General features: G+C 44.4%; 3 protein-coding genes across 4 annotated transcripts in view; 2 read left to right on the top strand and 1 right to left on the bottom strand.

Annotated features, from left to right (window-relative positions):
• The window catches only part of IPP (intracisternal A particle-promoted polypeptide), a 7,964-nt gene extending 735 nt beyond the window's left edge, over nucleotides 1–7,229 (top strand). The window contains 7 exon segments of the mRNA XM_021405589.1: nucleotides 117–548; nucleotides 641–796; nucleotides 1,571–1,738; nucleotides 3,093–3,230; nucleotides 3,537–3,659; nucleotides 4,334–4,554; nucleotides 5,469–7,229. Coding sequence (XP_021261264.1) covers nucleotides 117–548; nucleotides 641–796; nucleotides 1,571–1,738; nucleotides 3,093–3,230; nucleotides 3,537–3,659; nucleotides 4,334–4,554; nucleotides 5,469–5,693 — 1,463 coding nt within the window. The 3' untranslated portion in view covers nucleotides 5,694–7,229.
• TMEM69 (transmembrane protein 69) lies at nucleotides 7,552–11,041 on the bottom strand. Its single transcript, XM_021405607.1, has 3 exons — nucleotides 10,856–11,041; nucleotides 10,701–10,763; nucleotides 7,552–10,091 (listed from the first exon to the last, which is right to left on the bottom strand). The coding sequence occupies exons 2-3, from the start codon at nucleotides 10,743–10,745 to the stop codon at nucleotides 9,363–9,365; spliced, it is 774 nt and encodes a 257-aa protein (XP_021261282.1). The 5' UTR covers nucleotides 10,746–10,763; nucleotides 10,856–11,041; the 3' UTR covers nucleotides 7,552–9,362.
• Nucleotides 11,517–11,787, top strand: part of GPBP1L1 (GC-rich promoter binding protein 1 like 1) — a 32,750-nt gene continuing 32,479 nt past the window's right edge. Inside the window, exon 1 of one of the 2 annotated variants that reach the window (XM_021405591.1) lies at nucleotides 11,517–11,645. The gene's annotated coding sequence lies outside the window, so the exon portion shown is untranslated. The remainder of the gene's footprint in view (nucleotides 11,646–11,787) is intronic. The other variant, XM_021405593.1, reaches the window with a different exon arrangement.

Raw genomic sequence — 11,787 nt, 5'->3', positions numbered from 1 at the left:
GGTCTCTGTGAGGGGGCTGTGGGGTCCGGCTAAGGCGGGCTGGGACAGGGTTCTGTCAGCGCTCCGTCGCCCACATAGCTTATAGCAGAGCTCCGCCGTCCTGTGCGTGCCCGCAGGCGTGGTGAGCATCGGCGAGCACAACGTGCAGGAGCTGATCGTCGCCGCGGACATGCTGCAGCTCAGCGAGGTGGTGGAGCTGTGCTGCGAGTTCCTGAAGGGCCAGATCGACCCACTGAACTGCATCGGCTTCTTCCAGTTCTCCGAGCAGATCGCCTGCCACGACCTGCTGGAGTTCACCGAGAGCTACATCCACGCGCACTTCCTGGAGGTGCAGGCTGGGGAGGAGTTCCTGGCACTGAGCAAGGAGCAGCTGGTGAAGATCTTGCGGAGTGAGGATCTGAGCATCGAGGACGAGTACCAGGTGTTCCTGGCTGCCATGCAATGGATTTTGAAGGATCTGGGAAAAAGAAGGAAGTACGTAGTGGAAGTGCTGGAGCCTGTGCGATTCCCTCTGTTGCCAGCGCAGAGACTCTTAAAGTACATAGAAGGTGAGTGCAAAAAGCAAGAAAAAGTATCAGATGTTTGTATTCAAACAAGCCATTTTTAACTACGTCTTTTCTGATCTGCTCGTTTCCTCAAGGTATTCCAGATTTCAGCCTTCGGGTGGCCCTGCAAACTCTGTTGAAAGAATACTGTGAAGTCTGTAAATCTCCCAAAGAAAACAAGGTCAGCAGTTTTCTGCAAGCTTCTAAAGGTCGTCCACGGAGGAAAGCCAGGAAATACCTTTATGCAGTAGGTTAGAATGTGGCTGTTTGAAACTTGTACAACAAATGACAAAATAGTATCTTGTATTGCAGTACTGACAGGGATACTGGACTAGTTTTTATTCGGTGCAAAGATACAAAGAGAGCGGTATATTTCATCTGTCTGAGTTGCAGTCTTGGCTGCTTTCTACTTAAAACTACACAGCGGGGGGGCATTCACATTTCGCATCATTATGACATGGCATTCAAACCCTAGATTTGTCTTTTAAATGTCATTTGTCTTGGGTGGAAAGCTGCAAATCAGCATAGAACTTGCTCGTGGTTCACTACTGGAAATGCATACTGGCATATACAGATTCCCTGCACTTTTTTTTTTTTTTTTGAAAGTTGACAATTTCTCTGTCCAGAGTATTCATTTGATGGGATACTTGCAATGTCAAGTTTTCACGAAAGCTACAGTATTGTACTGAAAGGGAATACTTTTTTTGTGTGTGTTCACCCTGTGAGAAGTAACGTATTTGTAAGATAGCAAAGGCCGGTCTCTGCATTTTACTGAGAATATGAATGTCTGTAGTGATGCAGTGAAATGTAGTAAGGCAGGTTACCTGACCTTCAAGGTGACTGTTCTTCCATGTGTGCTGGAGAACTACTGCAGTTTGAAAAAGTCTGATTCCTACTAACAGTAGAGCGCAGCTGCTATGGATTTTTTTGTTGTTGTTGGGTTTTCTTCTGTGTTTTACATATTAAGAGCATGGGGTTGAGCAGGAAGCTCTTACTCAGCTGTGACCTTTCCACTTGCTTTCTAGGAGGGTACACCCGACTGCAAGGAGGACGTTGGAGTGACAGCAGAGCCCTCAGCTGTGTGGAGCGATTTGACACTTTCAGCCACTACTGGACTACAGTGTCTTCCCTCCACCAGGCCCGGAGCGGGCTGGGTGTGGCTGTTGTCGGAGGAATGGTCTATGCCATTGGAGGTAACACCTGAAACAAGCACTCATTTTGGGAACATTTGTAACGTTAATGGTAATATAAATGTTAAATAAAGGTTTGTTATATAAAGTATTTATATTCTTTTGAAAGAGAATACCCAGAGAAATTAACTGAAGAGCTGATATGCATTAGAGAGGGGCATTGTCCTTTGTGCTATGATTTCAGAAAGCTGAATAGATTGTGTTTATTTTAGGACTACATGCCCTGTAGTCCTAAAATCCCTGTAGTGGTGCAGTAAATTCCTGTTCCTTAACTACAATGTAAGAATATGATTTTTATTATCATTTTGATCATTCTTAGGCTAGAATTCATAGAGCAAAGGTTCATTTCCTTACAAATGAGTGGTTAAGTAGCCAGGATGTTGTTGGTGTGGTGTCCGTCACTGATTTCTTAACTTGGTAGGGATCAGTGCTTTGTGCTTTGTTTGTGGACGAGTTCATTCTTGGGGATGGGCTTTTTCTTTAAAAGAAAACCTGCAGTATTGCATAGGCCTAACATTGCACAGTCTAAAGTTCAGTACTTCTAGTTTCCTGTCTGAATTTAAGTCCTTCAGGGATGTAGGGTCTTGTCTGTTACATAGATACTGGAAAAATCATGGGTAGAGTTTTTCAAAATTATTTTTCCTCTAAGTGGTACTGAGGAAGCCAGCAGCAGGTAATATAAATTCTAGCTTCAATAATGGTTGAATTAGGATATCTTGGTTCTCTACTGTTGCTGCTGTGAGTGTACTAGTTAGGGTTCCAATGTTGGCCATTTCTTAGTGACCTTCTTTCCTCTCATGGTATAGCAACTCTCAGGTAAGCATATAGATGTGTTCAGATATACTAAGAGGTGTTAGGTGCTCTGCAGGTTTTGTGTACTACCAGTAATTTCATCTCTTCTCTCACTTGTAACCTAGTAGAAGCACACAGAATGAGAGGCAAGACATCTACTTGTCTGCCTGCCTGGAAAGGCTTGTTATGTATGTTTGCACAAGGATGTAATGAGTACCTTTACCTGCCAGTCATTAAAGAATGCATATAGATACTGTTTTGTCACCACGGAACGCATTCTTTAGTCTTGAAAATTGTCAGTTGTGCTGCAAAATAAAATGTGTATGGCACTGGTTGTTCACTCCCCTGAAACATTACTGAAAACATCAGAGAACTGTTGAAAGCTGTTTCTAGTGATTGTTCAGTTCTGGGTACCAATGAAGCTTTTGCTGTTCTGACTGTTTGGCTAGCTGAAAGAAAAATCTTGCACTCCAGTGCTTTTTTTGTCCTGGGAAGAGTTGAAAAATCTGCATCTGCAATGCAAAACTGTAATTCTCATGTCTCTGTGCTTTCTCTTATTACACAGGTGAGAAGGACTCAATGATTTTTGACTGTACTGAATGTTATGATCCTGTCACTAAGCAGTGGACCATTGTGGCCTCCATGAACCATCCTCGTTGTGGACTGGGAGTGTGTACATGCTATGGTGCTATCTATGCTTTAGGTAATTATTTTTCCACTAGGTGAGGTTAATCTGAACCTAGGTGAGGTGTTAATTCATGGAACTTGTAAATTGTTTTGATCTTTAATATTCTGTCTTAATGTTGCGAATCTGCAGTTTTGAAAAAGAGCTGTTTAAATGAGCATTAGAATGACATTAATTATTGCTCAGTTCTAACTTGTTTCCCTAGCAGAATGCATGCTGGTTGCGGAATTGATGGTGTTCTGTTGTAGGATGCATAGTGTCTAAATTACAGGTAACGCAGCTTCATGCCATTAAATTCTTTCTTGTGCTTGTTGTCATTTGCAGGAGGTTGGGTTGGAGCAGAGATTGGCAACACAATTGAAAGATTTGATCCTGAAGAAAATAGTTGGGATGTGGTGGGAAGCATGGCTGTGCCCCGTTATTACTTTGGATGTTGTGAAATACAAGGTGAGTATGGTTAAGCTTGCTTCCAAAACCCAATGGCTCTTGGAACTCTTGAGAAACAGTTATGTTCCAGTCATGAATTCTTACCTTTGTCTTGTCCTGAGCTGTCAGTTGCAGAAGATTGTGCCTCGCTCTTTTGTCCTTTTAGCATGTATTTCTACAGAAATTACACTATAGAGTTCTTTCTCTGTCATCTGCCTTTTATCTCATGAAAGTAGTTTATATGTGGCTGTTGGTATGATTAGCCAGCTAATCTATTAACAGTTGATTATCCTTCCTGGTATTGCATTTGTTTATCTCCAGTTTTTGTGTTTGTGTGCATGTCTTTTTTACAACCTGTGGCAATTCTTCAGATTATTTTGGGACAAATGTGTCTGAAGATTTAAGCTGTATGTGTGCTATTAAGCATTTGATCCAAGCATTGTCAGAAGTTCCAGCCTTCTGAATTCTCCACCCTTCACTTGATTAATGATTGCTTTCATTAGAGCTTCTAGTGCTTGAGCCTCAAGGTTACTCACCTGAAAACTTTGTATATGCTACTTCTGTACAAATGGAGAATTTTATTTGGCGTTCTTGAATCATCTTAGTGGCAGCCTGAAATGGGTGTTGTGAAAAGCATTTTCTGTCTTTCAAAACGTATTATGAAACCTAATGTAGGAAAAATTATATTTCTCCAGGTCTGATTTATGTTGTTGGCGGTATCAGCCATGAAGGAGTAGAGCTGCGTTCTGTTGAAGTCTATGACCCAATATCTAAACGCTGGTCTGAGCTTCCTCCCATGGGCACCCGAAGAGCGTACCTTGGTGTGTCTGCTCTCAACGATTGTATCTATGCTGTAGGAGGCTGGAACGAATCTCAAGATGCACTTGCTACTGTAGAAAGATACTCCTTTGAAGAGGTATGGTGGAGTCCCTTCCTTTCAGAAATTTAGACTGCATTAACTTTGTGTAAAATGCTATACAATTAGCCTGCTTCCTTCCTTTAAAAAGAAAAAAATAATAATTAATTTTCAGTTCTGCTTTTCCCTACTGGCTGGTAATCCAAGTGGGGATTGGGAGGCAGAGTTTTAATGACATCTGACTCTCTCTGTCCTAACAACCCTGTAGAATTCTGCCTATCTGACCCGGAGTGATGTGTTTATGAAAATGTTATGCATGCTTTTGGGAAACTGAAAGCTAACCAAGCTTGCCCTTGAAAAAGTTAAGGTAGGGCGATAATTCCCCCCCCACACACACCTTCAGCAAAGAATGGATTGCACTCTCTCTCTAGAGAGAACAAGTAAGAGTTGCCCTTTGCTACATAACTTGAGGATCTTTCTTCTGCATCAGAATGTAGTGGTTGTTTCAGTGTGACTAGAAAAATCACTTAAAAGGCAGAATTAGTTCTGACTATTATTGCTCATGTTTATCTGATGCTCTTTGCAACAGTAGCTAGTGTTAAAAGCAGCACATATTCTGGCATGGCATTCTGCTCTGCAGTTGCACTTGAATGTAGTTTTCCTTGTTTCCATCTCACAGTGTGTGCTGTTCTGTTTTGGAGATGGACTGCATCACACAGTGACTGAGGAAAGGAAGGGGCGTTGCGTAGGCACTATGTGATCTGTTCTTTAGAGATCAGTGTGATGTGGACCACTTGTGAAAGTGTTGGCATTACAGTATCCATAATACACTTGATACTGTACACATAGCATATTTGAACTAGTGATGTTTGCATAGTTAATATATGTTTCAGTCTTTAAGGCTAAAAAGCTACTTTTATCAGAATCGGGACATTCCCTAAAACTCCTTGTCGACTCTCTCATGTTCTCATCAGGAAAAGTGGGTTGAAGTTGCGCCAATGAAGATGCCAAGAGCTGGTGTCTGTGTTGTGGCTGTGAATGGATTTCTTTATGCCTCGGGAGGCCGTGCTCCCAGTCATGACTTTGCTGCTCCGGTAACCTCTGACTCTGTTGAAGTTTATAACCCTCATATGGACAGTTGGACTGAAATTGCCAACATGATCACCAGCCGCTGTGAAGGAGGTGTGGCTGTGCTGTAAAACACAAGGAAGAAAACTCATCCAAGGAATCAGTGAGCATCTGTCTTCTCAGGTTTCCGGTTTCATTGGCCAGAAACCTCTTCTGTCAGCAGAAGCTTCCATAGAGACAGGGGAGAGTTAGATCAGAGGGCTTTTCCTAAGCGAAAGGAAATACTAAAACTCTTGCCCTTCAGAGTAAATTGGCTTGGAATGCCTCTTATGACCGGATTAAGATTTATTAAATGGCAAATTTGCCCTGTACAAATACGAAAAAATCATTCCAGCACACTAGAGACATTAGAACTCAGATGTGTCAGTTGATATCTTTAGCTGGCCTTACAGTCTGGAAGAAGGCTGCTATGGATGGCTAGGAGTTCCCTGCTGATAAAAGCAGTCTGGCTACTTGACTAGCATTAGCTGTCCTTTGCTGATAGAAAACAGAAAAAGAAGAGATAGGGAAAGACTTGGTACCTCCACTTAGGACCTGGATGCATTTGAGCCTCTGCTGCTGCAGGGCATGGGCACTAAATATCAACTGGACGTTTACTTTCCTGCCACCCCCAACTTTGATGGTAAGTGGCTGAAGACTTCCTGTTATGGAAAGTTATTCTTGCAGTTCTAATAATGTCATTCCACTTCAGCACAGGCTTTTTTTTCCTCAGTGGAGTCAGCGATGACAATAGAACTCCTTTTCTGTATCAACTGATTATTTTAAATGGAAATGCCATTTGTTAGATTAGTTGTTACTGCAGTTGGGACTGTTCTTAAACTAAAAACCTAGGGAAAACCTTTTTGCCCATTTTTTCTTTTTCCTTTGTTAACTGTGTTTCATGCTGTATGACCTATGCTGTGATTTGGCACTGGAATACATGCTCTTATACAAAGTTCACTTGTTCATCCTTGCAACATCTTATACCTTGCCTCTTCCAAATTAGAGTGGACAGAGCCTTTTGTAATAGAAATAGCTGTGTTCAGCATTAAAGTGATGCTATAAGTGTGTTTTTCCTGAAGGAATTCATATTTAGCTTGGATACACTTTTAGAATACTTGCGGGAGTTTGGAGTTACTTCTAGCTTCATCTAATTAACGTTGTACTTGAAGCTGCTTTTTGCACAGTACAGTTGCATTGTCGGCACGGCTATGGATGATTCGGATAGGAGTCTGAAATAAAGCTGCTTGAACTTGAGAGACAGTGTTAGCCTAGAACACAAAACCACGACTGGAATGTCAGAGAACAGGAAGGCTGCATTATGGAGACAAGGGAGCATTCGTACTAAGTCAACATCTCTTTCATACAGTTAACAAATTAATGTATGAGTAAAAGCCTCCAGAGTCAGTGTCGCGGGTACATTAAGAATTCAGGTTTTACATTCTAACACAGGACTGAGAGATTGCCAGGTTAAAATGTGCTAGATGATGGAGCATTTGTTTCCTCTGATCATTCAATCATTGTATATGTTTTACTTCAAAATTATTTCTTATTTATGTCTATTCTTTTTTCAAGTTTGAACTCGTTTTAAGCAGTTTTTTGTAATAAAATACATTTTCATAACCAAATATGGAATACTCTTAAGTAGGGTGTTTTCCTCCCACAATGAGTTGTATCATTGCTATTTTCATCTCGTAAGTTGTCCTTTAACTGGAAGTCCTGTTTCCTGGGAGAGATTGGCTATATGTTTTGACTGCTTCAAGCTGCAAATAACACACTTCTGTGGTAAAATACTCATTTATTTCTCTTCAGTATAAAATCACTCAGGCTTCTTGCAAGTGTGGCTGCCTTATCAGCTCCGTGCAGCCCTCTCTGAAATGAAATTATAGGTAATATTTCTTAAGCTTTGTTATTCATGTTTTAGGAACCTTTTGAGACACTTGAGAAACATTGCCTTCACCGTATTTTATTCATTTGGGAACTATATACATTCACTTCTCATCCTTTCCCATAAACTTTCTGGTTTAGATGATCTTGAGGGAGTCTGCTGTTGGTACGAAGCTACCCTCTCCAGTTCTTGTGGTTGATTTTGATGTTTGAGCGGATCTTGGAGACTGTAATCAACTGCTCTCTGACACTCAGCAAGTCTTTCCCTGACTCAGACCAAAGGCAATACTCTCAGCTAGATCCATTTAAAAAAAACTGTCATCTTTAGGGAAGAATAAAAACTGTTTTTATTTGCAGACACAATGTTCTATCTTGTATATTCAGTGAACATCGGTGTATACTGCTGATTCAGGGATATGATGCTGTTAACATGTAAAAGCTAATAGGGTATGAAAACTAGAGATTCACAGACCCAGCTCCTGTTTCAGCACCACCACAGAAGGTGAAGATGGCACTAGCTTTAGGGAGGTCTCTTAAATTGTTCTTTGCAGAATGAACAGATAAAACTTAAGTTACGGTACGTGCTTCATTCTTTAATAATCAACAGTGAAGACCAGTGCTTTATGAGTACGAGGAGGATCATCTAAATGGGTCCTGGGGGTGTATAGATATCACATTTTGGCTTTCTTCTTGCATCTTGCACCATATTTACCATTTAAGATAAAAAGCCTACAGTAAATATGCTCACATACAATGTCTTGAGCTTCTTGAGGTAGCTGAAGATAGAAAAGAAAATCCATATGATAGGCTGTTGTTTCTTTCACTAAATTATGTTAGGAAGAAGACTTACGTGCAAAGTTTTATCAATAATCAGCTACTCGTGGAGAGTTTGCTGGCTACAGCTGCATTTGTACCTTCCCAGGCTGCTCAAATAAAACTACTGTTGAGGATGGAGAAGACACAAATTTCTTTCGAGTCTACGGTCTGATCCTTTAGTGCTAGCAGTAGATGTGTGTCACACCAAGCAGCAGCTGATGGAATTTAGGCATTGATGGATATTTAGGAACATGACAGTTCTTTATGATTATGTGTTGCAAGCAGCTTCATTGGTTAAATAAACTTAAGACCAAGCAAAATGTAGGAACGCATGTGCTGGCTCTCCTTTTTATTCAAGTCTAAATAGTAAGTTAATCTTTTTTGTTGCACTTCATTGAAGATATAAAGTTTTCCCTCCTAGCCTTCCCTATGGCAGCTTAATGGTATATTTTAGGTGAACTCTGACCTTGTCTTGCCACCACAAATGAACCTTGCCTATCCTTTCTTTCCACTTCAAGTTCTACGTGATTAAGCTCTTGACATCATCTCAAATTGAAATAAGGTAGTTTTTGGTGGTTTTTTTTTCCACACTTCCACAAAATAGGAAGTGAAGGTGTATGAACTTCTGCACAATTTTTCTCTTTTTCTTTAAGTGATAAATGTACTGTTTTCACCTTGACATTATTTAGAACACACATGACTATAACATCATTGTTCTTCCTACCACAGAACGTTACCACGTATAGTCAAACCAGGTACTTTAATGATTCAGAATAGAGCAATTCATACCCACATCACATGAATCTCCATTTGAAATTCATCTAATCTCACTCAAGAATGATGCTTTGTTCAATAAGTAACGGCAGATTCTGGCCTGCCTTGGAAGCGATCAGTATTTACAATCCTTCCCTCCTAAACTTGCTATGACCTTACTTGCTTCAAGAATAAGCATCTTGATCAATGCCATCTTATGACTTCTAAGCACAAATAAGTCTTTATTTCCCTAGGACTTCAATACAAATACCTTATTAACAAATAAACAGCTTTTTCCGCTTGCTTCATTGTTTTGTGTTCTGCCTTTTAGGTCTGCTGTTAATTAGCTCATTCTCTGAAACCATCTTCACTGCTAAAGTAGCTAATAGTGAGAACGCTGCCACCACTGTTACCACTATCCTCAGTCCTTTAAACCAAACAGGATAGGTAGGAAGAAGGGAGAGGTCATAGTGTAGTGCTATCCCTAAGCTGATTACAAGCATTACTGTACTGCTAGTGATATCTTTAAAAAGCAAGGCTTGCCAGGCAAGCAGAGGAAGAATGATGCTGTTGGCCAGGTTCAGCCAGTCTGGCTTGGCTGGGCTGTTTTCTGGGATGGCAAATCCCCACCTCATTCCCCCTATGAAAGAGACAATTACAGCACCATACGTAACCTGAAGAAACGCCAGCTCTGGGTGGTATGTCCTTTGGATAACCATTAATAGCGGCACAGAAACAAATGGAATTAGCCCTGCAAGGCTTAAGTAAAGGGCTGGCTTCGGAGACTCCTTGAGTGATTTCATGCTCTGCTGCAACAGGCCTGGCTCTCGGCGAGGTTCTTGGGGAGGCTTTTTCTTTAAGAGTGGGAAAGAGGTGTGAAAAGCCTGGAGCTTGACTGCACACACTGATGCTCTGCTGAGGCTCAGAGGTCTTGAGAGAAGACAAACGTTTCTCTGCAGAGAGAGGCTGGGAGAGGAGCAGCTTGTCTTATTCTTTCCGTGCAGGAGTAGTCTGGGACCAGTTAACTTCTGTAGCTGCAATTAAGAAGCTTGTTCTGAGCACCTTACAATACAGGCTTTATTGTCCTACAGTTACCTAGAGTCCACGAAATATTGAACTGAGTGGTTTTCCTGGCTGGATAACCCCCCAGCTGCCCTTGCTCTGGGCTTTCTCATGTTTTTAACCTAAGCGATTACGCTGGTGCAGCTTTCACAGGCCAGCTGGCAGAGCTGCTCAGCTCATCACACTGAGCAAGCAGACCTTACTCACTATGAAAAAGCTCTGTGCAGCCACCTACTCTCCCACCCACACAAAGATTAAGGGAGCATGCATCAGGCCTGGTCAGAAAGGAACACAAAAGGACTATAGGACAGCCTCACCCCGGAAAGCAGCTGCTATCCTGTCACTGTTCAGCAGCACCAGTAATGGTAGCAATAAGAGAGAAAAAGAATTTAGACATCAGCATGTGATTTAAAAAGAAAAAAGTCCAAGCTTTGGCCAAAAGCGGCTGTAAAAATAAGGGACGTGCTCAGAGAAGCTGCGATGAATGTATGACCGCTCTAACTTGTAAGTCACTTTTTCCCAACACTCCAGTGGTACGTTTTGCTAAAGAAAAATCGCGAGCAAAGGCGTCACGAACTTACTCGGAGAGGTGTGCGGAAGCAGCATCGCTGTACGAGATGAAACATGCCTGCTTTATCAGGGTCCTAGAACAGAAGCAAAACGGGTGGGTGGGCTGAGCGGCGAGCAGCTCAGCTCGTGCCACAGTCCGACCAGCATTCAGACACGCGATTCTCACCGAGTTGTATGTAGAGGTAAATCCTCGCTGCGACCCGTAATTATTTACCCACCACGGGATATTTTGTGGCGGGTTACTCCGGGAACTGAAATTCCAGAGCAGCCGACAGGGAAGGCCCGCCCCGCCGGCCGTGCGGGCTGCGGCGCTTCCTGCGCACCGGGAAGCGCTGGCGCGGGGCGCTGCCTCCGCGGTCCGGGCGGGAACGTGCGCGGCGCCTCTGGTTCCGCCGCGCGGCGCAGAGCGCAGCCGTGCACGGCGCCCAAAGCGCGGCCCGGCACGTGCTAGAAAGGCACCGCGCGGAGCACGGCCGTCCTGCTGCGCCCGGCCCGAGGGCTGCGACCTCCGAGGCCGGCGAGCCGGCCGGGCCCGGCCTCGCTTCGGGATTTTCTCAAGCTCGCGCACGGGGAAAGGCGCGAGGCGCCGTAGCGGACTACGGCTCCCAGGCCGCCCCGCGGCACGGCACGGCACGGCTCGGCGCGGGGCCCTCTGGGTCTCGTAGTAGCTTTCCGCGGCGCCCCAGAGGCCGCGAGGACGGCGCTCATTGGTGGGGCGGGAGGCACGCGCGCACGCTTCCCCCCGCTCGGGGCGTCGGGCGCTGAGGGTGGGGGGGCGCTCCGCGTGGCCGCCGGCGGAGCCAAGTGGGCGTGTCCCTTCCGCCTCCCGGCCCCGCCCCCCGCGCTCGCAGGCCCCGCCCCCTCCGGCCCCCGGCCGGGCAGGGCCGGGCAGCCATTTTGGGCAGAGCTTTGTTATGGTTCTGGGGCCGCGGGAGGCAGCGGGAGAGGCCTGGCCGGTGAGTGCGGCGTCCGCCTCTGCTCTCCGCGCTTCGCCGCGTCTCCGTCCGCCGCTCCGCCGGGTCCGGCGTCGGCTCCCCGCCCTCCCCCCCGATCGCCGGCCCCGCGGCCTCGGAGCGGCCCGGGATGGGCCTCCCGCCA

The sequence above is a fragment of the Numida meleagris genome, chromosome 7 (assembly GCF_002078875.1).
Source record: "Numida meleagris isolate 19003 breed g44 Domestic line chromosome 7, NumMel1.0, whole genome shotgun sequence".
Taxonomy (NCBI): Eukaryota; Metazoa; Chordata; class Aves; order Galliformes; family Numididae; genus Numida; species Numida meleagris.
This window is presented reverse-complemented; position numbering and strand designations above follow the sequence as displayed.